Source organism: Tenrec ecaudatus, chromosome 2 (assembly GCF_050624435.1).
Source record: "Tenrec ecaudatus isolate mTenEca1 chromosome 2, mTenEca1.hap1, whole genome shotgun sequence".
NCBI classification, from domain to species: Eukaryota; Metazoa; Chordata; class Mammalia; order Afrosoricida; family Tenrecidae; genus Tenrec; species Tenrec ecaudatus.
The window spans coordinates 125,418,081-125,444,341 of record NC_134531.1 but is presented as its reverse complement, the minus strand read 5'-3'; the positions used below and the strand labels follow the sequence as shown (position 1 = coordinate 125,444,341).

At 40.2% G+C, this 26,261-nt stretch overlaps 1 protein-coding gene across 3 annotated transcripts in view; it reads right to left on the bottom strand.

Moving 5' to 3' along the window:
• The window catches only part of SRFBP1 (serum response factor binding protein 1), a 63,228-nt gene that overhangs the window by 26,288 nt on the left and 10,679 nt on the right, over positions 1 to 26,261 (bottom strand). For all 3 annotated transcript variants that reach the window (XM_075541433.1, XM_075541432.1, XM_075541435.1), the window contains exons 2-3: positions 24,670 to 24,758; positions 23,418 to 23,490 (exon numbers count right to left, since the gene is read on the bottom strand). In XM_075541433.1, the coding sequence (XP_075397548.1) occupies positions 23,418 to 23,490; positions 24,670 to 24,758 (162 nt within the window). The remainder of the gene's footprint in view (positions 1 to 23,417; positions 23,491 to 24,669; positions 24,759 to 26,261) is intronic.

Genomic DNA, 26,261 nt, shown 5'->3' with positions numbered 1-26,261 from the left:
CCTTCACATGTCAGGACAAAATGTTGCGGCTCAGTTTGATTTTCTGCAGTGACAACCGTTGAAGCGCCCTCTTCCCCCCAAACAAGAAAACCAGAGGCGTGGTCCTCAGTGCTCAAGGTCTAACTCAGGCAAGCAGGCTGAGAGTGACAAATGATTCAAGCAAGCAGTGCTCTGGGAAGGAAACACTGGGTACAATGGGGAGGAAGCTTAGGCATCAGCCCCCATCTGCCCTTCGGGGTTTCTCAGACCTGGAGGTGCCAGGTTGTCAAGATGGCGTTTCACCAGGCTAAGTTGTTCCAGGAAACAGTTGGTGGAAATTCGCAACACAAAAATGTCTTCCTCACTCCATCTGACAGTCAGGATGCTGCCCTGAAGCGTCAACTGCATATCAATCTCCTCTTGGCATCTTGGCGAAGTGACGGTGAGGATATGTAGAGCATCCTCTGCCTCCAGAGCAGACCGGAATGGAACAGCGATTGTGAATTCAAGATTTCGGTTTGGCAGGACCTCCAGGTGCAGGCACCGGATCTCCGACCGGCTCTGGGGCAGACTGGGGCTGCACTGCCCCAGGAGCGGGAGGGCCGGCTGTGCCCACGCCACGGCCTCTTTACCACTAGGGCGCTCGGGATTGCCAGGTGCCACTTGGCCTCCGAGGGCAACCGGGTGCACTTGACGGCCACTGCCAGCGCTACCAGTGTCATCCGGATGGATACACCTGGGGCTACTTGCATCTTGGGGCACCTCAGGGCCCCTGGGCTCCTCTTGCTGGCTCCCACGGGCCTCATCCTGGCCTGCATGCCCGCAGGCAACAGCCAGGCTGCCTTGGCCTCTGAGGCCTTCACGGCCACCTTGGTCATTGTTACCCTCGGCTCCACTGTGATCACGCTGGCTCTCAGGGTGGCGGGTACCTTGGCCGCCAGCCCCGTCGCTGGCTGAATCCCGGGCCCCTTCACGTTCTCCGCCACCTGAGGCCCACATGGTGTCTCCTGGACCTGCGACTCTCTGCTCTCTCATGATATCTTAAAATGGTAAATGAACACGATATACCAAAATCAATGTGAAATATTTAAAACAATCACTAAAGGAAAATTCCTAACCCTAAAACAGCTACATTAATAAAAACGAAAAAAAAAAGATACTAAGTCAATTAAATTATCAATTAGAATAAATCCAAATTGTATTTGAGCAAGTCTCTCTAACAAATGCAGGGTTATGTGTCCTAGACTTTGTACCTCACTGGTGAAAAGACCAAGGGGCTTTGGTGGCGCTGCGGTTAGGAGCTGGGCGGTGATCTGAAAGACGGACGCACCACGCCGCCATCATTCTCTAATCCAGTACTTCCCTGGCATATACAGCATTCTCTCTACAGTACTCAAAGTGTGTGTGTATACATATATATATATATATATATATATATATATATACACACACACACACACACACAAACACAAAATCCAAATGGTTTAAAGAGATGTTGTGATTTAACAGAATCTTATACCTAGAAAAACTATAGGCTTTAAAGTGAAGTATATGATTTATAAGAATACAAAGTATTAATTTTATCTTTTAGTAAAAGCTCTTTAAATATATGAGGTACCAACAAGTCTTCAGTAGAGATTACAAAAAATACTTTTAGCAAGTCTTGTGGTCTTCAGAAATATAACAAGGAAAATGGATGAAGATTCAACATAAATTATTATATGTTGAATCTTCATATAAGATTCAACATATAATAATTATAGTTAGATGAAGATTCAACATAAATAATAGTTGAAAATGACCTGACTTTAAGCAGATTGGGTTTATTTAAAAAGAGATATTTGCTGAAGGACAATTAATGTGTTGGACTAATTAGAAATAAATGCTTGTCAAGCTCTGTGAAGAGCTGAGATTATATCCTACTTGAAAGACAGAAAGTTGCCTTCACCGCGTTGGGTTCCGCTATCAGAAGACACAAGTTTGAACTGCTGACGTTGTGACCAGCAGTCCTGTTTACTCAACAGCACCTCTGGTATGAAACATGGGAAAATTGCATCCATAGACTTTCTGAATTCTCCTGTGAAGTCTATTTGGGAAGTTGATGTAAAACTGGAAAGTTTAAAAAACAACCTCTTTTAAATTAATCTGCATCTTAAAAACATACATGCTAAGGTAGAATATCATCACTGTTTTTAAAGAAAAGATTCACATAACTATTTTTACTATTCTTAGACTGAAATTAGCAGATTACATGTTTTCCTTCATCTAGTATTGTTATATAATTTAATTTGTTCATGTTATTAGATGTTACTCTTCAGATTGATAATATGCTAGCTAGTTGCTATAGCAAAGCTCATTAGTATCCATCAGGTAATTTTGGGAGACGGCAGGGATTGATTTTTCAAGTATTCATAAGGCACAATTTTCAAAGAATTCCAGAGATGAATATGAATGACTTGTTGCCTGAATTGGTGGAATACCTTGCCTGCCAAGATATACAAGAGAGTATCCTCCCAAATGGAGTATTTTCCAATGCTATTTAATTTTTTTCTTTAACAAAACCAACTTAACACCTTCAAAGTACTCTCCATTAAACTTAACACATCTGTCCAACCTGCAACTCCATTCTTGGAAACATGTTTCAAAATCATCTGTTTGGATGGCTGACAGCACCTCTCGTTTGTTTTTTTCCCACCTCTTCTATGTTGTCAAATCGCTGTCCTTTCAAGTATCGCTTCATTTGTGGAAACAAAAAGAAGTCGCACGCTGCTAGGTCAGGTGAGTCCGGTATGTGAGGCAAAAGAGACATGCTGTTTTTGGCTGAGATGGCTGTATGAGCAGATGCATGGTCTTGGTAGCAAAACCAGTCCCCCGTCTACCTAAAAATCAGGCCTTTTTTGTTACACACTGTTACGTTATCTTTTCAGAACTTCTAAACGAAAGCTTGATTAACAGTCTGACCTGGTGGAATGAACTCCAAATGCACTGTGAGTCGACATTTTCCTCTGTTCAGAAAGTTAGCAGGTATCCAGAATGAGCTTTGTCATCAATCGACATTTCACCTTTCATGAAGTGAGAAAACCACTGGGACACTTGAGTTTCCCCCCTAGGGCTGTCCTTGTAAGCTGTGCTTAACACCACAACAGTTTCTATGGTATTTTTCTCCAGCAGGAAGCAAAATTCCACAGCCACATGCTATTCTCTTAAATTAAATTGGCCATCACAAAAAACAAGGTTTGAGCAAAACTGCTTTTACAAAAAATCACTGTGACCAGAGAGAACCTTCCCAGGTGACGCCACTGGGTGCACGACCTCAGAGTGAGTTGCTCAATGCTCGCCTAGTGGGCAAATGTATACTATGAAAGCCCCACTCTGCCCAGCACAATTCCAGTTTTTTGGGAGTGCTCCCTCGACTAGCAACTCTTTTCAATACACATGGTTTACCAAAGAAAGGTTTTGGCAAGCAGGTAAGGTTGCCTGTTTGGTGGATAAAATCCTAAATGCCCTTAATTTAGGCAACTAGTAAAGAAATCTGAAATGAAAATGGTGTTGAGGCTAGAACTCGAAGGAAGTCCCTCCCGGAGTGGAAGTACATTCAAACCAAAGTCCTGGGAACACTTTGCCTTCACCTGCATGGGAAGGAAGCAAGCGTGAAGAACTTGGTCAGCCATGAAGCTAGAGCTAGCGGAAAGAAAAAACAAACAGGCCTGCAGACATAGTTAGAACAGCCACAGAGCATGTATGCTTCCACGAGCTGTCTCTATGTGTATTACACTTAATACAACTCTGCCTTCTTTTCTTGATATAAAAACAGAATAAAAAGACTAGAGTATAAATTCTTCAAGGTAGAGAATCATATAATATTTAATTACCAGATTTTAGTACAATGACAAGTTTGTCCGTTATATAGTATCAAAGTGGAGAAATTTAAAATTTTCATTTCTAAAAAAGGAAAAATTAGAAGCAGAAGATCAATAAAATCTCATCAATAAAAAAGCCAGGAACAGAATTTTCTGAAGACTTGTTAGTTGCCAATGCAGGATTATTTCTAGTAGAGGTGCAGAGAATAAATAACGAGGGAAAACGGGCAGAAAGGACACTTGCTAGAGCGCTACCCATAGCACTTGGACCCACTCATTCTACACACGAAGAGACTCCACCCAAGAAGCTTATGAAACATATTCAGGTATAAAAAGGCTAGGGCTAGATGACCTATATTTTAAGTTTTCACTGTATCCTATTTACCATACGCTGTCAGTGATGATGAATTAAATAGTTTTAATTTTTTCCTAATTGAATTTAACTAAACAGTACTTGAATTTTCTACATCAAAAGTAAGTAACCACTACTAACCAGATGCTGAAGAATACCATTTTCCTCATTCCACCCAGTGTTAGACGTTACCACTTTGCTTTATTTATATACAAAATATCAAATTAAAATTGGGTGTTTCTAATGTTAAGGAACCCTGGTGGTGCGGTGGTTTGCACGATCAGCCTTCCATGGGGAAAGACGGGCGGCACTCCTCTCCCGTACAGATTGGAGCTTTGGGCACTCCATGGGCAGTCCTGTCCTCTCGGATAGGGCTGTGAGACTGCAGCTTTGGGCACTCCATGGGCAGTTCCGTCCTCTCAGGGCTGTGAGACTGCAGCTTTGGGCACTCCATGGGCAGTTCCGTCCTCTCAGGGCTGTGAGACTGCAGCTTTGGGCACTCCATGGGCAGTTCCATCCTCTCAGGGCTGTGAGACTGCAGCTTTGGGCACTCCATGGGCAGTTCCGTCCTCTCAGGACTGTGAGACTGCAGCTTTGGGCACTCCATGGGCAGTCCTGTCCTCTCAGGGCTGTGAGACTGCAGCTTTGGGCACTCCATGGGCAGTCCTGTCCTCTCGGATAGGGCTGTGAGCACTTGGAATAGATGCAGCAGCAGTCGTCTCTTGCTTCATCACAGTTTTGGTCATTTGACTATATTTTTGTTTTCTCTCCAGAGATTTCTGCTTGAATTACTTACTATGAGATAGCTTCAAAAAGTTTATTGAAGAAATGTAATTCAAAGACTGTGGAATTTTCCCATGAACTTTGATAAGCCCCCTTGTAAATTGACTCATGACATATACTCAATGAATTTCTGGGTGACTGAGGAAAATATATTTCACAACACTATTTTATATCAAGTTGTGGGAGGAAGCCAGAGCTAAAACACATTTTTTTTTCAATTCTAAAAGGTTCTAAATCATTGGTTCTCAAACTTCCATTTAATATATTAAACTTCCGTTTAATATAGTTCATGTTGTGGTGCCCCACAACCATCAAATTATATTTGTTGCTACTTCATAACTGTAATTTTGCTACCCTTATGAATCGGGTGACCCCTGTGAAAGGGTCGTTCAACTCCCAAAAGGGTCATGACCCACAGGTTGAGAACTGTTGCTCTAAATAGTATATATATATATATATATATATATATATATATATATATATATATATATATATATATATATATATATATATATATATATATATATATATATTGCTCTTCAAGGCTTTATTCCATAGTCAGTTATTCAGGGTGAACACCCAATTGTATGTAGATTGAAAGCAAAAACTGTATGTACAATTCAACACAATATACCCGGTTCCCAACACAGACATCAGATGGGATGAAGATGGGTGTCAGCTGAGGCTTTAATTATTCTGAGTGAAAGATGGCCACCGCCTCTGTTGGGGGACTCAAGTGCTCACACATCAGCTCGAGGCCTGGTTACAGATTGTCCACAGGTCACAGGCGGACTCAACCCGGTGATCTCCAGCCCTTCATCAGCCTGCTCCTCACTGCTTGGGGCTGGAATGCCGGTTCTCCTTTCCCTGCCTACCCGCCCCTTTCCGGCAGGCTCACACCTGCAGGGAGGTGGTCAGGGCAAACCTTCTCACCTGGTATCAGGGCTGGGCCCTCAGACTCGGCGCCCCCTGAACCACTGCGGCACCAGATTGTCTGGGATAAGAAAGAACTCCCTGCTCATCTCCGGATCTCTGCTGGATCAGGACACCACGGGTATTTCTGCCTGGATCAGGTTCAGGTGAATGTAAGACAGTCAATGTAAAAGGTAGCCTATAGGGCAGGCAGGAGGGAGTCAGTATGAAGCCCTGGACTCCCAGCAGGCTGGGGATTTGTTCCAAGTTCTAAACAAATATCTTTATAAGGGGAACCTAAATAGCAAAACCTGGAGTCTCACCAGATGGCTGGGAATAGCCATGCAGGCACAGCCACCACCACTGGGCAGCCCAGGCCACCCCACAAGTCCCAAGTCAGCCAGGGGCCACAGCCTGCCCACCTTCGTTTCTGCCTCAGAAGACCGGGAAACACGGGTCAAACCTGGGGGCAGGGCGGGAATGGGGGGGGTCTCAGTTCTCCCAAGGACATGGCTTGGATTTATTTTTAGAACTGAAACACTAGCCTGCCTCTGTTCTTTTCTTTGGGATTCTATCACAGTCTGAGGGTGAGGCCACTCACATCAGGCACCACCCCTGTTCCTGTTAAAAAGCTCCAACATCCTGCAGGTCATGAAAATAGCACCACACAAATAAATGGGTGAGGGACCTCAGGTAAGGCAGGCAGTGGAGGTGAGAGGACCGTGGTCATCAAAGGAAGGAGCAGATCTAAGCCCGGGGATGCAGCTCCAGGTTCCCAGGCCCTGGCCCCTGTGCCGCCTCTTCTACCACTTGATGTCTAAGCTGCTGGTGGCGAGTCCAAGGCTGGGGAAGGAAGTGTGCAGAGCTTCTTGTACCCTTGGGGGGTCGACCCCATGCAACCACTCCTGGTAGAGCGTCTGCACCTGTGCGCTGGCCTCAGGAAGCTGAGTGGGGACCTCTGCATAGATGTCTTCCATCTGCTGCAACAGCGCCTTGTCCGCAGGCCCGTCCTCAGCCCAGGCCTGCCTTAATGAATTAAAAAATATTTTTGTGTTTCCTTTAATGTGATGAAAACTGAAATATGATACCTTGTGCATGAGAGGTTAAATCCTGGTACAATTAATTAGAAAGGGCCAGAAAAAAGTCTGCTTTCTTGAGTATTTCTGACCTATTTGGAAGCCAGGCAAGCAAGTCTTTCTTTGAAATAAAGAGCCTGAAATAACTCATGAGAGAGCTACTGACATCCAAATCTTTAAGCTTTTTCTACAGATTGAAATTTCATTGTGGATACCCATGAGTGACAAAAATCTTATTTCCTAAATACTGTTTTCTCAGATGGAACTTCAATATGGCTATACTCTGTCATCATATTGCCAAGAGATTTTTCCAAATTTAAAAGCCACTGGCTTCCTCCTACACACCTATTCTTGTGCTCGCCCCTGAATCTAATGGCCTCTCCAGTCTGTGTAGCTTAACCCAGAAGGCTCGGAGTCACTGACACAATGCTGGCCTCTACCATGCTTCTGCTCTGCTCCCCACTCCTTTCAGCTTTCTCTCTGCATGTCTGCTGAACACGGTCCTATCCAGTTGACTACCATTCTCTCCCTCTTCATTCAGGAACTCATTAGGCATGGTGTGGATTATAACAGTCTACCCGATTGCCTGCTCTAGAACTAGTAATTCCAATGTTTATTATTTCACTACTCTGAATAGAAAATGAAGCCAAAAACCTTTAGTCTGGCATTCAAACCCCATTATTTGGCTTCAACACTTCTCCTAGATACCTCATCCACATTAACTTCAGTCAATCCTACAGAGAGTCTCCCGAGTAAACGTTCCATTCTCAGAGCCAGCATCTTTGAAAAACTGTGTCCACTTTTGGAGGAGTTGGGGAGTGGTGGGTACCCTTCCTCTGGTCACCTACCTTTCAATGGCCTCTCAAAACACCCCACAAAACCAAAAACCCAAAATACTATTCACGTTTGAAGTCTTAGCTCCCCAATACATGCCCTCAATAAAACAAATGGGGTTTCCAGATCTGAGGCAAGAAAAGTAGAATCTGGCAACATTCTGTTATACCAAAAAAGAAAGAACAGATGAAATTCTCTTAAAACCATACAGAGTGGTTTAAATGGGCCATCACCAGTCCAATTTAGGTATCAAAAAGAATAGCAATTAATCATAACACTGCCATATAATTTGGTGTTAAAAATAAGACCTATTTGAAAGTAAAACTGAGCACTACTCATAATTACAATGGGAATCTGCCCATCAGACGGGAAACTGCCTACCTCTACAACAGAAGTGTACATCCTTGAGAGAACCTCTCGAAACACACATTCAGTGGTTTGCTTTTTTAGAGAACTCGGTTGAAGCCAACTTGGAATAAAGTATATCACTGTTGATATTAACTGGGTCTTGGTTGAAAGAACACAATAGCAGAAAGATGTTTATCTGTGCTTTATTGACTAAGCAAAGACATTCCAACTGTGCGACTCATAACACATTATGGTTTCACTGTATCCAAATGGTTGCACACAAGCCAATTGAATGGAACAGATACTGTGTAGATTAGAATCAGGAAGGGTGTGTGTCAGGGTTGTATCCTATCACCATACTAATTCAATCAGCATGCTGAGCTAATCATCTGGGAAGCTGGATTATGTAGAAGGTAGCACCGGGATTGTAAGAACTCTGCAGAACAGCCTGCAGTACCTAGACAACAGAGAACCTTGCTTGCTCCAAGTGAAGAGGAGCCAAAGGACTTCCGTATGGATTACAACTCAATTTACAGAAAACAAAACTCCGGAACAACTGGGCCGCTAAACCACATCTTGATCAATAAAGATGGAAAATTCTTACTGGAATATACAATCAGTGCTATGTGTCCCTCCTCCAATGTTTCCACCAGGGTTTCACACACTGTTTATTTGTCCACTGTGGGCTGGCTCCATACTCACACCTTTATTTCTATAAAGTGGCTGAGCAAGTGAGACACAACATGCAAACCTAAGAAATTTTACTGGACCAAAACCGAGTTCTTTGGCTTTGATGGCAGCTCTGAGATGGCATTATAAATGTGTGTGAACTTTTTAAGCAAAGTGCACGATTGAATACTATCAAAGAAAAATGAAAAAGTTAAATGCAAAAATAATAAGAACGATTCCAACTTCTTACTTAAAGTTACAATGCATACTACACAATGCTTAGTTTGAATGCTAATCCCCTAAAGGATATCTGTTCTTCTGCCAATGAATAATTTGGTCATAACTTTTCAAAATTGTGTTAAGGGAGACAACTTAAATGACATTTTATTTGTGCCAAATATATTCAGTAAAATATTACTGACAAATTTTATATTTATTAAAAGAGTTAAAAGTCTTAGATAATGAATAGGTTATTTAACCACCACAATGATAAAGTTGAAAAAGAATTATTTTACAGTTGTAGGATGAAAAACACCCACGAGCACACAGGTAACGTACAAGAGCTACTCCAGGTCCACGTGTCGGGAAGTGTGACACAATGGACCTCCTTCTTTTCTTTTATAATCAGATCCTTCCAAATCCTAAAATTCTTCAACACATTGCCAGATTTACTTAACTAGAAACAAATTAACAGACTACTCACTGAATTGGAAAATGAGTTAAGAACAAAGTTTCATCATTTTTAGGTGAGAGGATAAAAGTAATTTTATCCTCACAAATAATTCTGATAGAGACTTATCTTCAATTTGATTAGCTCAATGGCACTTTGCTGTAACCTCCATCTATGGCTATGCATTAACTTTGAGAACATGCTACTGAGTCTATGTGTAGAGCTTCGAATAGTATGTCAAAATGATATAACCAAAATCGAACAGTTAAGTTTGGGAGTAACATAGACAGAACCTGGCCTTTTAACAACAAGATGGAAGATGCAATACAACAGACTACAACAGACTACGTCACCAGCTAACTTGTGTACAAAGTGGTGAAGATGAAGCAACACGGCAACTTCTGTTTAGTGCAGTAGTTCTCAATAGTGAAAAACCAGTAAAATAAAATTCAACACAGAAACTTGCAGTCTCTAAAAATCCTAAGGAACTATTCAATTCTGCAGGGTAGGCTTACTGTAACTTGAAATCGACATGGTGGCCATCAGTTTGGGTATGAGGAAAAAGTGGGAGGATAGGGGAAGCATCCAAAGAAGATGGAAAGAACACCCAGTCACTGCGCTAAATCATTGCAGGGGACTGTCTGCCTGTGGTCCTAAGCTGTTCTTAAAGCACTGGCAAAAACAAGGTTCTGAAAGTTGACAGAATACTAATGGATATTGATAAATATTAATTTATTTTAATAAATGGATCCAGCCCTGGAAGCACTCACTAATCCTACCTAGATAACTGACTGGAAAAAGAGTTTTCTTTCTTAATGTAATCATTTGATTGAGAGCTCTTTCAGATGTCCTAACACTCCACAGCTCAATCACATGCCGCAGCATCATACAGTTGGTACCACAAAAACAAACAAAACAACAAAATTCAAATTCCTTCCAATTGGACAAACTTGTTCATTCCCAACAAGACCAGTTTTACAAAGTGGTCAAAGTCGTGGCACTGGCTTGCAAGCTTATGGATGCAGCGAGGGCGAATAATGCCTCTTATCAGAAAACGCAGAAACTTAAAGACAGGAATGCATAAAACATGTAGGAAATATAATTCTGACTCCAGCACGAAGACCAAAGCAGAGGATGAAAGAGAAAGTCGGACAGGGTGAAAAGAGCTAGCCAACGAAAACCAAAACAGCCTCCTGATGAATAAGCGTTTAATAGGCAGCAGTTGATAAAAACCACCTGCTGTCGATTTAATCTTCTTGACTCACGCAACCTCTGTGTGTCAGAAGAGAATTGTGTTTTATTTCGTTTTTAAAAATTAAATACTTTTATTGGGGCTCTTACATCTCTCTCTTTTTTTTTTCTCTTACATCTCTTATCACAATCCACAATCACTGTGTCGAGCACATTTGCACATAAGCTGCCATCATCATTTTCAAAGAATTCTCTTTTCACTTGAGCCCCTGATAACAGCTCCCCATTTCTTGCCCCTCCCTCCCCTGCCCACCCTCCCTCTCAAAATCCCTTGATAAGTTATAGATTGTTACTTTCATATCTTACATCGTCCATCCACTTTTCCATTGTCATCCCCCCTGGGAAGGAGTTATAAGTTGATCCTTGTGATAGATTCCCCCTTTCTTCCCCCACCATCCACTAATCCTCCTAGTATCTCTACTCTCATTGTTGGCCCTGAGGGGCTTATCTATCCTAGATTCCCTGTGTTGTGGGCTCTTAGCAGTGTGCATGTTCTGGTCTAATCTGATTTGTACGGTAGAACTGAGGTCATGATAGTGTGGGGAAGGAAACACCAAAGAACCAGAGGAAAGATGTATGTTTCATTGGTGCTATAATGCACCCTGATTGGCTCATCTCTTCCCTGTTACCCCTCTGTGAGGGAATGTCCAATTGTCTACAGGTGGGCACTGGGTCTCCACTCCATGCACTCCCACCCCACATTCACATTGGGTATGATTCTGTTCTGGGTCTTAGATGCCTGTTACCTGATCCCATCGACACCTCATGATCACTCAGGCTTGTGTGTTTCTTCCATATGGGCTTTGTTGCTTCTGAGCTAGATGGTCACTTGTTTATCTTCAAGCCTTTAAGACCACAGACAATATCTTTTGATAGCCGGGTACCATCAACTTTCTTCACCACATTTGCTTATGCACCCATTTGTCTTCAGCAATCACATTGGGAAGGGAGCATCACAGAATGCCAGATTATTAGAACAAAGTGGTCTTGTATGAAGGGAGTACTTGAGTCGAGGTCCAATGTGCATCTGCAATCTTAATTCTTAACATATAGATATGAGTACATAGTTCTATTCCCCTCTTGTTATATATAAATATATTTCTACATGTATAGAACTGTATTTAGACCTCTATAAATGTCCTTTGCCTCCTGGTTCTTTCCTCTATTTCCTTTTACTTTCCTCTTGCCCCACTAACATGTTTGGCCTTCATTCGGGTTTAACAATTCCTCACTCCTACGTTGCCCTTCTTTTAGCCCCACTAAGCATCCTACGCCCTTTTCTCCATTGATTTTATTTCAGTTGTTGTTCCCTCGTCCCTGGATTGGTTTCCCTGTCCCTTTTCCCACCTTCCCTTCTCCCTTTTGGCCCCGGAATCTTTGGTCCCATTCTTTTCATCTCCAAATTGTTTATTCTGCCTATCTTATATAGATAGGCATGCAGAGACATTAATAAGTACAAAAACCAGGCAAAGTCAAACAAAACAACCAAGGAAGTCAAGACCAGCAAAACAATAACAACCACCACCAATAATAAAAAGAAAGCCACTGACACAAAAGGAGACACCTACAGATACTTAAAGGTTTGTTTGTTGGCCTGTACAAGTGTTTTCCAGTTGAGTCTGATGGGGTGCCATACTCTGTCTCCAAAGTCTATTTTTGGTGTTCCCCAGGGATTTCATCACTTTGCCCCCCCTGCTGCTGTGTTGCGTGCCCTTAGAGAGTTTCATCCAAGGTCCACAGGGTATTCAATGGCTACTTTTTGCATGAAGATCACCAGGGCTTTTTTATGAGGGATTTATGAGAGTACTTGAACTTTCCACCTTTTGAAAAGCAGCTAAGGTTAAACAAGAACTATTAGCAGCAACCAAGAGCACCTAACATGAATTTACATCTAGGCGACAATAGGAACCTAATTTATGTTTTTGAATAGGAAAGTGAGCAAATTTTTAAAAAGTAAGTCGACTAAGGACATTTTATTTGTATCAAGTTTTTGCAGGCAACAAGTGAATTAAATAATTGTCTTTATTGTATAATTACATATATATAAAATTAAAGAACTAAGTGTCTACAAATAATCCTGTCTCCCTTTTGTACCAAACTGAATTTTAAGCCCAAAAGTTACGCTCTCCCCTATTTTAAAAACTAAAGTGAATACAGTTTAAACTATAAATTATCTTCATAGAGGTAAGAAAATGATTCCCATGAAGAAACTAAAAACAAGGTACTTTTACAATTCAAGATTCCAGAGTCTTGAATTCCATTTTAAAATAAATATATTCACTGAACATAAACATTATCAAGCATGTTAAACAAAAATCTTGTCACAAGATATTTTAGCCTCACAAGAGGATAAGTACTTCACAGAAAATCAAGGTGTATGAGATGTGTAAGACATGACAAAATAATAATTCATGGATTATCAAGGGTTCACGAGGGAGGGGGCAGTGGGGAAGGAGGGGGAAAATGTGCTGATACCAGGGGCTTAGGTGGAGAGCAAATGTTTTGAGAATGATGAGGGCAATGAATGTACAGATGTGCTTTACACAATTGATGTATGTATGGATTGTGATAAGAGTTGTATGAGCCCCCAATAGAATGATTAAAAGAAACAGAAAGAAAAAAGCTAACAGCTGCCCTGAGGGAGAAAGATGAAACTTTCTACTCCCATAAGAATGTACAGTCTCAGAAACTCACAGGAATAGTTCCACTGTGTTCTACTGGGTCGCTATGAGTCAGAATCAACTAGATGACAGTGAATAAGAAAGTAAGTGTATTCCAGGGAATAAGTCAAAACAAACAGAAATGATGATGTTTGAGAAGCTCATCTAAGAAGATTTTGGCCTTGGAGTTCCTGCATGGTAGAAGAAGTTAACATTCTTGTCTGCTAGCAGAAAGATTGGAGGTTCAGGTCTAACTGGAGATGCCTTAGCGAAAGGTCTGATGATTGATTTAAAAAAAACAACAACACCCCCCACTATAATGATCCCAGTTCTACCTTACAAATCTGGCTAGACCAGAGGATGTACACTGGTACAGAAATGAACTGGAAACACAGGAAATCCAGGACAGATGACTCCTTCAGGACCAGTGGGGAGAGTGGCGATACCTGGAGGGTGAAGGGAGGGTGTGGTAGAAGGGGAACTGATTACAAGGATCTACATATAATCTTCTCCCTTGGGGGGATAGACAACAGAATAATGGGTGAAGAGAGATGTCAGATGGTGTAAGATATGACAAAATAATAATAATTTATAAATTATCAAGGGTTCATGAGGGAGGAGGAAACAGGGAAGGAGGGGGAAAATGAGGAGCTGATACCAAGGGCCCAAGTAGAAAGCAAATGTTGAAGAATGATGAAGGCAACAAATGTACAAATGTGCTTGACACAATGGATGTATGTATTGTGATAAAAATTGTATAAGCCCCCAATAAAATGATTAAAAAAAAACTAAAAACAAAAACCAACAAACCCAGCCACTACCAAGATGAGGGAGCACAGTTCTATTCTAATACATAGGAGGTTTCCATGATTTGGAGCTGAGTGGATGAGTTAGTTGAGAAAAAAAGTATCCTGCTCCTGAAATGGAGTCCGAACACTACTTTAAAGGGGGTCATTGCTGTAGCAGTGAGTTCCCAGGGAGCAGCTCACACCCGCCAAGAGGCACTTCGGAAGACGGGTCTTGCCATCTACTTCCCAAAGGTCCCAGTTTACTGGACACACACTGGACCACTACAAGTGCTAGCCAGCCTAACAATTAACAACACAAGAGGATTTATTACATGTAGTAGGATTTTTAAACTACATCCATTGGAAAGTTTAATTTTCTTTGCTCAATTTTCGTTACAGAAAAAAGAATTCAAACTGAATAATTATGTAAGCTCATAGTAGTACAATAAAAATCTTAAACTATTAAGGATATTAACATAATATATGCAGCGTTTAGCCAAAGAGTCTGGCGTAGAGTAAAGGCTGAATAATTAGTAACTACAATTACCATTACCATTTTTATGAGCACTGTTCTTATATTTGATGTCAAGCCAGCTAGAAGTATAAATAATATATAATGCCCAGAATGCAAAGTCCATATACCCTGGACACAATGAAAGAAAAATCAGGGACATCTTGAGAAATCCATCCAGTAACATTTATATTTGTGATTAAGCTATCTTTTTTCTATAAAAGGTCCAAACAAAGCTTTCTAATTATGATCTAGAAACCATTTCAAGATACTCAAATCTCTGACAGCATACTGTCTTTGAAACCGCGCACAGCAACTGCCTTCTACGACACCGTAAGATACTGCAGAGTGGACCACGGAAACAGTGAAGGACACCGAGACCACGGCTGATGCTATGAAACCAGGAATATAAGAAATGAAGAAAGCAGGCAAGCGCGTGAAAATTGACCAGACTCAGGATCTGCACAGCCAGCTAGAGGATATGAAAGGAAACCCAAGAAGCACTGATTCATAGTTACAGGACCCCAGAATTTGACGAAGAGATCTAGAAGCCGAATTAGGCGCAGTGGGTGATGATGAGATTCTGGCTAACGAGACAGCTTGTTTTGGATGAAGCAGCATGTGCACCTGCCATTCCTGAAGGTGTGCCCGCGAACACCAAGAATGATGATGGCGTGTTGGTGGATGATTTCGGACTGCCAGAGTTCTTTGCTTCGTAGACATCCACTATTCAAATACATCATGCAAAACACACTTGCTTTCTGGGAACTGGGAAATATCCTTGCAAATTTATGGTAACAGATTTTGGTTTCTTTCCCTCTTTTGAAGGAAAGTTCATTGGTTTTTTGTTTGTTTTCTGTTAAAAGACTCAGTGGGGGGATTCTCTCTTTGCACTAAATTTGTCATTTTCTTTCTTTCTTAGGAAGACTGACTTAAAAAAAATCAGTGGCTATGTCAGACTTGTTTTCATTCATTAATGATTTGAAATAAAATGAAGGAATTGACAATCTTTACATTTTCTGCAAACTCCACCACCTCAAAATCACCTGATATGTTGCTAAGACAAGATGCGAACATCGTAATCAAGCATATGTAGTGTGAATCTAAACAAAATTCTATAGCAGCCTTGCAGGTTAGTAAAAACACCTACCTTTTTAGATGGGTTTTGTTATGTCTTGTGTCACCGTTGTGTCCAGTGTTGGAACGGAATCCTCACCGCTGTTCCATGAGCGGACACTTGGATTCGAGGATTCCTCCAGCACTACAGTCTGACTTGTAATCCATACTATTCTTGATATTTAATGCGTATCGGAAATTAACATTTTCCAAAATTATATAAAAAAATCACGAATTTGAAAAGGGAGGACTTTCCTCCTTAGCCTAATCATCTATAAAAGCGGTCTATCTGATAAGGGGTTGGTTTGTTGTTAAAAAGGAAAAGGGGAGAATAGTGTGAGCCAGATATTTTCACTGTGAATTATTAAAGATAGCTTACATAATTTGGTGGCAGGTAGGTAACATGGACACAAAATTCTTGACAGTCAGGATGAATTTTTTAAATGTCTCATAACAAAATATTAGTTCTTTGAAAAGCCAAAAAAATTAACATCACTTATCTAAAAGGAAGAAACAAAAAAAGGTGTATTCACAGTTGTTTCCACCATGATAGAAATTTCACAATGTAAATGTGTTCAAGGTAACGAGTTTAAATGTTTGAAAATAATCTGTGCCATCTTCCCCAAAGGGAGGTGACATCCCAGTTGAGGGAAAAAAACAACCGAAATCGTTTTGCAAGATCTGTTATTGTTCTTATTGCTGTTTTTCTCAAGGGCCCTTTGTTGTAACTGCGTGCTGTAATATTTGCTTCTTCTCAAACATCACATTATTACACACTGGAATTATGACAGTAGTATTTAGTTGTCCAGAATTTTTGAATTAGTAGTTGAAAAGGGCTTTGGGTTATTTTCATAGTTAGTAGGAAATGTCCTGCCAAGGGTGTAAGTTCAAATTACCAGAATTACAAAACTTCCAAAACAAAACAAAAAAACCGATAAAATACATTTTTATTTTCTCCACCCTTACCCCTGCAATACATTTTAAAAGCTAATGTGGTGCTTTTCTCACCCCACCATGTTTACACACTCTGCAGCCTTTGAGAGGCTTAGCCAGGTTTAAGCAATTATTTAATTAGCGCTTCATTCACAAACTAGGTAGTAGCATTTTCACATAAGCCAGAGGCTCTAGCTTCTTTATTTTTAAGCAGGAGCAGGTGGGTTTAAAAGTCGAGGATGTATACCACTTTTACTTGTGAGAAGTGCTCTGCTTAAGACAGAATGCCACATGCCAGGAGGGAAAACAGGCAAATAGAATTCCAATGTGATCATTTGTTCCTGAATGTTGCCGCAAGAGTGCAAAAACAGTATACACTCATCTTTTCAGCGAGCATGCCAACTTCCTGTTTATCATTTCCAAAGTCACAAGTTGGATATTAAACCGGGGTATCCTGATCTGCTTTTAGGAACAATGAAAGCCATTAAAAAAAAAATTTAGAACTTTTTCATCTTTTTTTTTTAATTAGAAGTAATTTTTAAGGCCTTAGGGAACTAGCTGAAGGGGACTCTGAAATAAAGTGCCTTTTTATTTTTGTGTTTCTGATAGTTGACATTAAACAAAAATCAAAATCAACTCTTTGGTTACTGACCTTCGAGACAGTCCAAGGACTATTACGTTTATCTTCAGAAAATTGGATAACTTCGATATTATACAAACAAACACACTCACTGCCATCAGCCAATGCTGAACCCCAGTCAGTTTTTCTCCCTTGTTGTTGCTGGTGGTTTTGAACTGCTGGCCATGTGGATCATACTATAGACTTACCAATGTAAGTAACAGAGTTTGCATTATAAGTCAGTTAACCAGCTAGCTAAGCAAGGCAGAATTCACACTTTACCAAACATAATACTGCAGTGGTTCTCAAACCTTCCTAATGCTGCGACCCTTTAATACAGTTCCTCATGTTGTGGTGTGTCCCCCCCCCCCCCCAGCCATGAAATTATTTTCGTTGGTACATCATAACTGTAATTTTGCTAGTGTTATGAATGGGGGGCCCCCTGTGAAAGGGTTGTTCGAACCCTCAAAAGGGTCGTGACCCACAGGTTAAGAACCACTGCAATAGTGGATGTTAAGGTCAATGAGCGGAGTATAGTAACTTATTTTCTTCAGATCTCCTTAGGAATGTCTTGAAAACACTGCTACACAGTATGATTGCAGAGACAAATAAGGTTAAAATTTGTATATAGTGGTGAATAATTCTTTTGAGATGCATGTCGTATTGTTGGGGAAGTTTTGGGGCAACCATTCAAGAGCATGGTATTGAAGGAAGAGGATAAGTCTCAGTTGGAAGGGATGTGCTATGTGTAAAAAGTTTAATAAAAAATAAGAAGGCATGTGAGGTAGGTAGTTTATTGCGCCAATCTGGCTGATAAACACATGTGGGGTTAATTGAAGGGCGGAGGGATAAATGTCTCGGTGAGCCTCCCCTTCCTAGTTCTCAGGTCTCTTGTTTTGTGATGGTCGGACCAGGGTGCAGCTGCCTTAGTAGTTAGTTCCCTGCTTCAGCTGGCAAGGCTCACTTCCTGCAAGACATCCCTGAGGAGAAGCCACATGGACCTACACCGATGCAGCCCTGGGTGCTGGAGCACCCGTGGAGACCCCTACCAGCGCTGAGATGATTACACGTTTACTGACTCGGCTTTCCTCCTGCAGTTGGCATCATAGTGTTTTGTGAGATGGAGGACTTTGTGGATTGATGTTGGACATATGGGCTAATGTTGAACTTGTGGGCTTGGGCAGCACTGGATTGGGATGTTTTCCTGATGTGCACTTAACCTTTATATAAAACTCCCTCTTATATATGAGTTTCTGTGGATTTGTTTCTTCAAAGTACCCAGACTAATACAGCATGAGATTAGTATTTTTGTGGCTCAAGATCAAACCTATTGCCATCAAGTCAATTCTAATCCATAGTGACTTTATACAGGGTTTCCAAGGCTATGAATCTTTATCTGAGGAAATTCTCTTCTCTTTCTCCAGCAGAGCAGCTAGTAGGTTTGAACAGCCGAACTTGTGGTTACCGGTTCAACATCAACCTGACAGTGCCAGCAATAGCTGGCCTAAAAGAGGGGGCAGAATGGTAACTACGAATCAGATTACAAAGGAATTTGTATTCCATGCAGGTGTGAAACTTGATCAGATCTAGATTTAGAAAGCTCACTAGTTAGTCTAGAATATTATTTCAGGAGTGATACCAGAGGCAAGTCCATGTGAGAAACAGTAAGTGTCTCAACTAATAAATTGCTACATACTTGTATATTTAACAATAATAGGAGTAATAAAATCTGGAAAATACAGCATAATAGGTTCCTTATTATTTATGACCTTTCTAGGCTCAAGTTGATAATTTCCCCCAAACTGATGGGTTGTTTTTGTTTTATCTACCTAGCGGGGATTAGGCAGTTTCCTATATAAACTGTGGTACAAAACCTCCCCAATAGTATTAAGTGACCTTGTGGAGATTAGAGCCCTGGTGGCATAGTGGCTATGTGTTGGGCTGCTAACCTCAAGGACAGCAGTTGGAAACTACAGGAGTCAGAGCAAGCTTTCTCCTACTGTAAGGAGTTACAGCCTCAGAAACCTATCGAGGCAGCTCTACCTTATCCTACAGGGTCGTTATATGAATTGGAATTGAAGTGATGGCAGGGAGAGTGAGTGAGTGAGAGAGAGAGAGAGAGAGAGAGAGAGATTGATTGATTCCTTACACAGGTATAAGCAGCCAACATGAAGAGGTTAAGAGAGAGGCAATGAGAGAGGGACCAGAGGTGAAGAGGTCAGGCCCTGGAGAAGGACAGCAGGCTTGGTAAAGTACAGGTCGGTGAAAGAGGAGGAACTCTGAACAGGATGGACTGACACTGGGCCTGCAAGGATGGGCTCAAACAGAGCAGCACTTACGAGGATGGTGCAGGCTCTCATTATGGGTACACGCTGACTAGGTGGCATCTGATAACATAGCAATGCCTGCAGTTATAATCCCATTTAATGAGTTGCCTGTGTTCCGTTCTAATAACACTATTATCGTTTCTATATTTTACAACTCTATGCTGAGGTAAACTCTTTTGAATAGAGGTTGCAGTTAGGTACTGTCTAGTGAGCTCATCATAGTGACCCTATGACAAGACAGCCCAATCCTGTGTCATCCTCTTGTGTTTAAGCCCCGTGTTGCAGCTACTGTGTCAATCCATCTATGTTGAGGGGCTTCCTCTTTGAACCTGGCCCTCTACTAGGGGGCTGGTCTCTCCTGGTTACCTGTTCAAAGTACATGAGATAAAGTATATATCTATTTATGCATGGTCCTTCTATATTTATAGTCACATGCACAGTCTACATTTAGGTATGAAGAAATAAGAGATCTGAAAATAAGAGAGCCCACTTTGGCGTCTCCTTATTTGATTATCTTGACTAATCTCTAAGAGAGTGGCATCTAAAAATATTTTGGGTACCTCTTGCCTTAGAGAATATGGCTATTACCATTAGCTTCTGGTAAATTTGGTGGTGAAATGGTTAAAGACTCCGCTGCAAACTAAACAAATGGCAGTCTGGATCCACCAGCTGATTCAGGGAAAGGTGTGGCAATCGTTCCTGTGAAGATGGCATACTATAGGGCAGTTCTATTCTGGCCTATGGGTCAAGTTGACTCAATGACAATAGTTCAGGGGTTATCATTTATGCGGTCATCTTGTAAAAATTGCTTGACCTAGAGCATGCTGTTCAACGTCTTTAAGCCACAGATCCCTAGTTTGTAAGACAAGGACAATAATGATACCTACTTGATGAAACAGCACGTATGAAACTCAGTACAGTGCCTGGCATGGAACAAATGTTCAGTAAAAGATAGGTATTTATCATCCAGGAAGAGATGTCTTGCCCATTTTTGAATCATTTTAAATACATCTCTTTTACCATTTCCTCTCAAGCTAAAAGTTAAGGGTTTAAAGATATTGTTAAGTTATTTCAACGTATAAAGACAAGAAAACCATTTCAGAAGCCAGTATTTAAAAAGAGCACACAGCTCAGAGCAGGCATATGAAAAAGCAGCACAGACTTGGGGCCCGTACATTATAGAGTCCAAGCGAAACCTGTCATTTTACAGAATAAAAATTGGGCCATTTTTCTTCCCTTGTTCGGAAAAAGGAAACTCCCATTTCCAAAAACAACTTAGGTTTTCTTCAGGAGGAAGTCATCGTGCAACAAACTACCCTATTATCATCGAAAAACACCCTATTATCATATAGGACAGTATGTCATGAACAACACTATAAAAATGTAGTGGTACATGAGCCACAAAGGGGAAAAAAGGGAAAAGAAATCCATAGAGGTTTTCCTTCAAATATAATTATGACTACATGATTTTCTCTTCTGTAACTATATCTTTGATACTTGGAAAATTACAAATAACAATTTTATTAAAATATTTACTGGGTAGTTCTTGTTTTAGAAAAGAAAGCCTACTCTGTTGAAGAACCATACATGAGAAGTAAATTAAGTACATTAGAAAAACAAATACAGAGCGTTCTGGTATACTTTTTATTGTTTGTGTGTGCTTAAACTGAACCCAGCGTTTAAGAGGCGTTAGAAAAGATGCTGATGTAAGAGCAGTCCAGTTCGACCACCCTGGAAAATCCGTGGCCACGAATCCAAGGAACACACTTCCTATAAATCTGATGACGGCAAGGACTACACAATCAGACTGCCACAGTGTCTACCGCAACTCTCAGTGACCGGTGGCAGAGTAGTTACGTGTTGGGTTGCAAGGTCAGCAAGTTTAAAACCACGACAGCCACTCCTCGAGAGAACGATGAGCCTTTCTACTCTCACTAAGAGTTACAGTCCTGGAAAGGCACAGGGGCAATTCTACTCTGCCTTAGCGTGATACTATGAGTCAGAGACTAAGAAGGGCAGAAACTGTGGCTTATTATGAGACAACAATCCCATAGTTGTGCAGCAAGCACCAGGAAAAACATAAGTGGGGAAAACACATGGTACAACACAGAAATCTTATAAACCCATAAACTGTTATCACTGAGTTGGATTTACCTGTTTATGAGACTTAAGAAAAGCTGAAAATTGGTTTACATAAGATCTTATAGGATCGCTTCTCTTTCTCACTAAATCAGATTCATTATCAAAAAAGCATGAAAATGAAGCATTCTAAAGATTCTTCATACAATGTAAAAAGATTTATTATCTATATTTCATCTTTTTCATGGTAAAATAAGCAATTATATAATACCTCAAAGACTCTCAATAATTTAGCAACACAAAAATGATTATCTGAGAGAAATTATAGTAAACAACTCAGGTGGGCAAAATAATTTTGTGAGGACTTTCATTAAGAGAGAGTGAAAAACAGAGCAAGAAACCAAATTTCCCATCTTGGTGCTAGCCTCAAATTAAAAAAACATCTCTAGACACTTTACTTCTCACAGTGATGGGGAAGGGAGAGCCTAAATGAAATATAAAACCAGAAAAATACCAACAATGAGCAGCTAAATACAGAGTATTATTCTGACCTAGGATTTGAATTAAAACTTCGAGACTAGACGGATTCTATGAATTCAGTTGCTCTGTGGAGAAAAACAAACAAAACTCCACAACAGAAAGAATTTACAGCTCTGTATTCAGATTATAGGAATTTTGACCAATAAAACATTTATATTAAAAAAATTCCTATTTAAAGTAAAATTTCCTATTAAAGTAAAATTAGTGGAAAGATTTGATTACCTTTCAGAAAAAATCAAACTTAATGGCACCGAAATGATTCTACCTCATCTCGAGAGCTGAGAGCCTCAGCGTTCTCCTTTGGATCAACTGGCGGGTTCACGCCACGGGCTGTGCGGTGAGCACCGCAATGGCAGCCCACCAGGCCACTTGGGCTCCTTAAAATACTGCAAGGGAATGCTCATGCTCTTTTATCTAACTCAAAACTCGAACTTAGACCGAATGCAAGTCACACAGAAAGGACCCGGCAATTAAGATAATTGTTGGTACCAAATGTTGTTTTTAAGTTCTGTAATAAAACAGTCTCTCAGACATTTAATGGCATGTCATTTGGTAAATGAAAGTTTTTACAAAGTAAGAGCAGCAAGAAGACCTAAGAATTACGCTAGTGAAGAGCCTGGCTGGAAGAAATCAAAATACAGGTCATGTTGGCCCAACACTAATTTTATTTTAAGTTACTACAGAGCTGAATCAAATGCTGACACCATCACAGAAATATTTATTGAGTTGGCAGTAGGCAGGGCATGATGTCAGCCCCCAACATCACCATCCACATTCCCAACTGCATGAAGACTTCAACTCCTGAGCGTAACAGACTTCATGTCTAAAGTTACTGTGGAAAGAAAACCCTATGCCTAACGCATTACTATGAGTTTATATGAGTTTAGTTTGGCAGAACTTTAACTCAAATTAGTCTAGCGCTTTAATACATTCAATAAAAACGTGGAAAAATGCAAGCTTAAACATATTAGTTCTCAAAATGTGGTGAAATCTTCACCACACAGATGCATACCAAGTTAAGTTTTAAGCAATACTCAGGGATATTCAAATACTGCTACATGCACACAAAACACAGACTGACCAGAGACTCAGAAACACACCCGTCCTTACCTTCATGGCATGGATTTCTTCAAGTAACCGCTGGGCCCGTCTTTGGTTTTTTAACAGTGCGTCCTCAGGACCTCTGTTGGGGAAGTGCGGAGGGGAAGTGCAGTTATTTAGTCAGGAATAAAAATAATTTTTAGGCCCAAATACTGTAACTGTTTTCTTTATTAAAAGCACAATAAACGTTTATGCAACCCATATTGCCCATTGCACCCTCTACACCAAAAACAACAACAAAAAGAACCACCGTCCTGGCACTACATTAGTGATCATTACCCCATAGACGGTTCCCTACCTTCATTCAGTTATGACATGACCAGTAATATAAAGGGGTTCAAAAGCTTGTGGAAAATGGAATTAAGAGACAATGAAAAATTTCCATCAACTCTTAGAAGTTTATACTTGTTATAAATAAGGCAATCGCACACTGCTTTTAATGTACCTTACATTTTAAAAGGCACAATTACAATTTGGATATAATTTCCTAAAATAAACAAATCTGTTATCTAAAATTAAAAAAAAATAAAGATCACAAATATCTGATTATATTAGAGAGGAAGAATAAATTATTGAAGATGAATGAAAGAGGAAAGCAGGAAGAAAACATACTTGATGACTTTGTACAAGGGCGCCTGCTCCAAGTAGCAAAAACTAGAATTAGGATACTTTTAACACTCCAAACCAAACTTACTGCCACGGAGTAGATGACAACTCATAGCAACTCTATCGGACAAAGTAGAACTGGCTCTGGGTTTCCAAGGCTGCAAATCTTTACCAGAGGAGAAGGTCTCATCCTCCTCCCATATAACACTAGTGACAGCCCCAAAAGTTATACGGAACACATTGTATTAATAAACACTTTTATGAAGTAGATAATTTCAAATCAATTTCCAATTCAAGGAAAATGTGGTAGAATTTTCATAAGTGATTCCAGGTGTGATTAGTTATAATGTTATATCAACATCATAAATTAATTTCTAGCAACATAACATATATAAATAGTCTCGGAGAACTTACATTCTGAAAAAAATAGTTTTGAAAACCAGTAGAGGGATTCCTAGATCTTAGGAAATATGGTCCAAGCCATGTAAGGACAGGCTGCTACAGCATTTTATCTTATGCAGATCCTTTCTACATATGAAGCAGAGTATGGTCAGATATTTAATGATTCTTCCAGGTCCCACCATCACATTTTAAAAATATTGAATAAAAACAACTTTTGACATTTTATGAGTTAACAGGAGTTTAGATGACTAACTTCTTTGTCTTCAGTCGGCTAACGCTCCTGACAAGTTTTCGGATAACCAGAACTCGGATTCTCTTCACGTCTCTCCTCATCTTCACAACCTTAGGGAAATAGAGTCAAAAGGAGAAGGGCACTGAGTTCAGGGATAAACATCCTCACTTTAACCCTAATTACATTCGTAGTTTGATGAAATCAAACTCCTTCAATAAATAGTTGAGGAATAAACCACCCATCTAAGAATATATCTGTGGAATTAAGAAAAACAGGTTATTAAAAAGAAAAAAAAGCCATGGCATTCGCAGTGATTCACACTTGAGTACTATAGCTTGATAGATAATAAACTGAGTTCCCTAATAAAAGAATGTTACATTCACCTGTGTATTTTTAGGTTTTATTAACAGATTCCAATTTCTAACACTGATTTTAATTTACTGAATGTGTTTAAATTGATAAAAATGAAAACATGAAAGTGATTGTACTTTGCTCACATTTATTCGTTAGTAATAAATGATTTCAATGTTTAAAGAAACACCACAAACATAAAGGCATATTTATGTGTTATCTACAAGGATACATATTTTCACTCATTCCCCTCGAGATGGACTCGTAATGCTGAACTCTTAAGAAAAAATCACCAACAGTCATTTTAAGGACCCTAAAGGGGGAGCATGCCTGGTAGTATGCACCTAATAAGCCACACTGGTCCATGTTTCGGTACACCCCCTGGGGACACAGGTCAAGTTCCACTGAACATTGGGGCATTGAATCCTGGTACTTCAAGGTGTGCAACATGTTCCAAAGGTCATACCCGAGGGATCTGAAGTGGAAACTCCACCAGGTGAACTAGACTCTACCTCAAACACACCTGTAACAAACTGAAGACTTAAGACTTAAATGACATGGTGTATGAAGAAGCAGAAGACAGCTCTACCAAGAGCACCGAATTTTGGGCCTGATCTGGTTTTCAATATTGACTATTTTTGTTTTTTCATATTGGGGTTTATCTCTGATGTGTTTTGTCACTGTGGAGGCATTCATGAATCTTTGTTTTGTTTTTGCATTTTGGTATATGAAACCCAGGATTGATGCACCTCTAAAGACAATAAATCGAATAAGGGTTCCTGGGGGGTACACTGGGGGGGTGGGTGGAGGGGTAAAGGGAGCTGATAACAAGGCATTCAAGAAGAAAATGTTTTGATACTGACTGGGGTAGCAATTGCACAATACTACGTAATGTGACTGAACTATGGAATGGTATATAAGGTCTGAATTAGCTAATACAATGGTTTGGGGAAAAAATAAATATATTAAAACTCAGATTTATTCGCCCAAACCTAGGCATTATTTTGGTTACAAAGAACTATATGCCATATTACCATTTTGGATTTATGTCTATCTATTATGGTGAGATCATACTCCTTATAATTTCTCTTGGAATGTCTCTTTTCTTTTTCTCCAAAGAACTATACACAAATCAGTTCACATTTAATCGTTCCTGTAACACCTTCCTCAGCCTGTGCAGTTATAGCTATGTTGTGTTCTTGGGGAGGGGTCCCTAAACTAAGTAGTAGGTTCTTGTACTAAAGCCTTTACCTCACTGTTCT